Raw genomic sequence first — 2667 nt, 5'->3', positions numbered from 1 at the left:
CTCCGGCGGGCAGTCTTCTCGGAACTTTGGCTTAAGTGATGATCCATCAACGCTATGACGTCGCGACTCCTTTCGAGAAAACGGCAGTTTGCAGCGATCCAACTCGGACATGACCACTCCAAACGAGTAAACGTCCGACTTCTCATCAAACTCGCCACTCGTCAAAACTTCCGGAGCTGTCCATGCCCGATCCTCGATCGATAACGAAGATGTGTCCAATCTGTAGCCGAGTCGATTCAGCTTGACTTCCCACGCCGATCCCAGCAGCAGACTATCTGCTTTCAAGTGGCCGTGTATGATTGGAGGTGCAAAGCTTTGCAGATACACGAGCGCCTCGGACACTTGCAATGCAATTGAAAGTTTACTCGGGGATTCGCTGGACGACTCCATCCAAGTGAACGAAACCTTCCGACTGGTTTTTTTCTCTTTCAGAAATACCGCAAGACTCCCGTGTTGAGCGTATTCCACAATAGCCGAGAGATCCGACAGACTAGCCCACATAATACCGAGGAAGCCCACCACCTTTGGGTGCTCTAGCTTGGCGCATACGCGTATTTCGTCCATGAACGCAGCCATCTGATCGCGATTCTGGCCCTGTGAATGAACCGAAACCTTCTTCATGACAGCTTGTTTATCCCCGAGATACACGAGTGATGTCATGGCAAAGTTGCCGTGCGCCAACGTACGAACTTGCATCACATCTGACGGATCAATACGGAACGACGTGAACTCGGGGTCAAAGCGCACGTCGTTGGGTATCTCTTCCTCCTTCGACAGGGACCAGTGTCGTGACGCCGTGAGAGACGAGATTTCCACCGTGTCACGTAGCTGCTCGTCCGTTTTAGCCGCGTTCCGATGCCTCTTGATTGAATGACCCACCAGGAGTATCACAAACCAGAGGCTTATCAAGACACTCAAGATCGCACTCAGGTATTCCACGCCCTTGTCTATCTTCCACGCTTTATGCCGCAACACCATAGCAAGATAAGTCCAAACTATTTAGTAAAGCAAGCCTGGTAGATGACAAATACCTACCACTTTCGCTGCGGAAGTAAGCATTCTGGAACGTGGAGTCTGCAGAAGAACACGAGCAAATTAGTTCATGTGCACTAAGCGGACAAGCTCTCTATTTTGCGTACGTACCGGAGACAACACAGACTTGCACGTTGCCAATTGTTTCGGTAGTCGCACCGCTACTTGGACAATCCGATTGCTCGAGATCGTCCATCTTGAGCGAGGTGAGGTTGGATAACACAGCTAGATCGGCCTCACGGATTTCGAAGGTTTCAATGCTGTTATTGCTTAAATCCCTGCAACAGAGACGTAAGACACTAGTGACAAGCGCAGAAACTTTACCAAAAGGATGCGTACAGTGTGGTAAGGTTGCTTGGGAAGATCACGCCGACCACGGAGGTCAGATTGTTTGATGACAAGTCGCTACCACAGAAAACACGATATCGAAGTGAGCATCACACACACTTGCTAAGACATCTGCATCAACAAATTTCTTACATCGACACCAAGTCCGTTGCTGACAAATTGGAGCCGGTGATGTCCCCGATTACATTGTGACTGAGGTTTCTACCAACCACAAACCACAAACTCACAAATCAGTACCTTACGACTTCCTCTCTATTAATGTACGTACAATATTTGCAAGTCACGCGGCAACTCGAAATTCTCCCAGTCCGACAATTGGTTCGCCGACAAGTCACTATCCACAGTCACAATAGTCAGTACTTATCCACAAAACATCTCCTACCCAGTATCAACATACAGCTCCACAATTGTCGTCGCCAACGAAATATTCTCAAAGGATGCCAGCCGATTGGCCGACGCAATGAGCGTCTCTAGGTACGTCATATCCACATTCAGCTGGGTCAAGGACGCATTCGAGCAAGTCCTGCAGCGCATAAACAGCAAAACATCAGCCACTGCCTTCGCTACGTCCATATGAGTCGTCCTCCGTACAGCGTCTGTAGCTCCTTGAACGTCTGTGTAAAGCTGACTGTTCCTAGCGCATTGGACGATACGTTCCTGTACAGTATCCAATTCATTGGTCAGCCTCTTCCCACTATGGGTGCTCGTCAGGCGTCTCCACTCACAGTGTCTCGACCTCCGACGTTAAGTTGCCTTCCACTTCACTCCAGGATGTCAACCCTTGACCTGTCCAGTCACTGCGGCACCAACCATTGTCAATACCCCATCCAGTACGCGAGATGAAGAGCCTCGTCCTACATGGTCTCAGCAGTCTCAGCCGTCTCAAGAGCCTTCTGCGGCCTCTCGCTGCGGCGGCGCAAGTGCGAACTGTACACCTTCACATGGATGGTATTTGCGGATGCCTCACCGGCTAGCAACGGCACGAACAGCAGCGCTAGCGCCCCCGCAAGGTTGCAGCTCGTCACCTTCATCCTGGATTGACTAATGTGCCAAAGTGTAGCCATACGAGGTTGAGTATCATACAAAAATCAAGTAACGGATAACATCTGCTCAATTCTAAAATTGGAAACATAAAACGAGCAAATATTTAGTCGAATCTAAACCTTCAGCTTGGTATTTGTAAACTTCAACCGGTTAATATCGGTAATTTAGAAAATCTCCTTTTATTTGAGAGGAGGCTTTTATTCAGGTGCTTTCGGTAACATAAATGAGTTGGATAGAGACGAG

General features: G+C 49.1%; 1 protein-coding gene across 1 annotated transcript in view; it reads right to left on the bottom strand.

Moving 5' to 3' along the window:
• Positions 1–2435, bottom strand: part of PPTG_24625 (TKL protein kinase) — a gene marked incomplete at its 3' end in the record, with an annotated part of 8128 nt that extends 5693 nt beyond the window's left edge. Inside the window, exons 1-5 of the mRNA XM_008918039.1 lie at positions 1513–2435; positions 1372–1437; positions 1144–1310; positions 1036–1074; positions 60–959 (exon numbers count right to left, since the gene is read on the bottom strand). Coding sequence (XP_008916287.1) covers positions 60–959; positions 1036–1074; positions 1144–1228 — 1024 coding nt within the window. The 5' untranslated portion in view covers positions 1229–1310; positions 1372–1437; positions 1513–2435. The remainder of the gene's footprint in view (positions 1–59; positions 960–1035; positions 1075–1143; positions 1311–1371; positions 1438–1512) is intronic.
• Positions 2436–2667: the final 232 nt, after the last annotated feature.

This window comes from Phytophthora parasitica (assembly GCF_000247585.1).
Source record: "Phytophthora parasitica INRA-310 unplaced genomic scaffold supercont2.134, whole genome shotgun sequence".
In the NCBI taxonomy this organism is placed as follows: Eukaryota; Oomycota; class Peronosporomycetes; order Peronosporales; family Peronosporaceae; genus Phytophthora; species Phytophthora nicotianae.
Note: the sequence above shows the minus strand (reverse complement) of the source record. Positions and strands in the feature narration are given on the sequence as shown.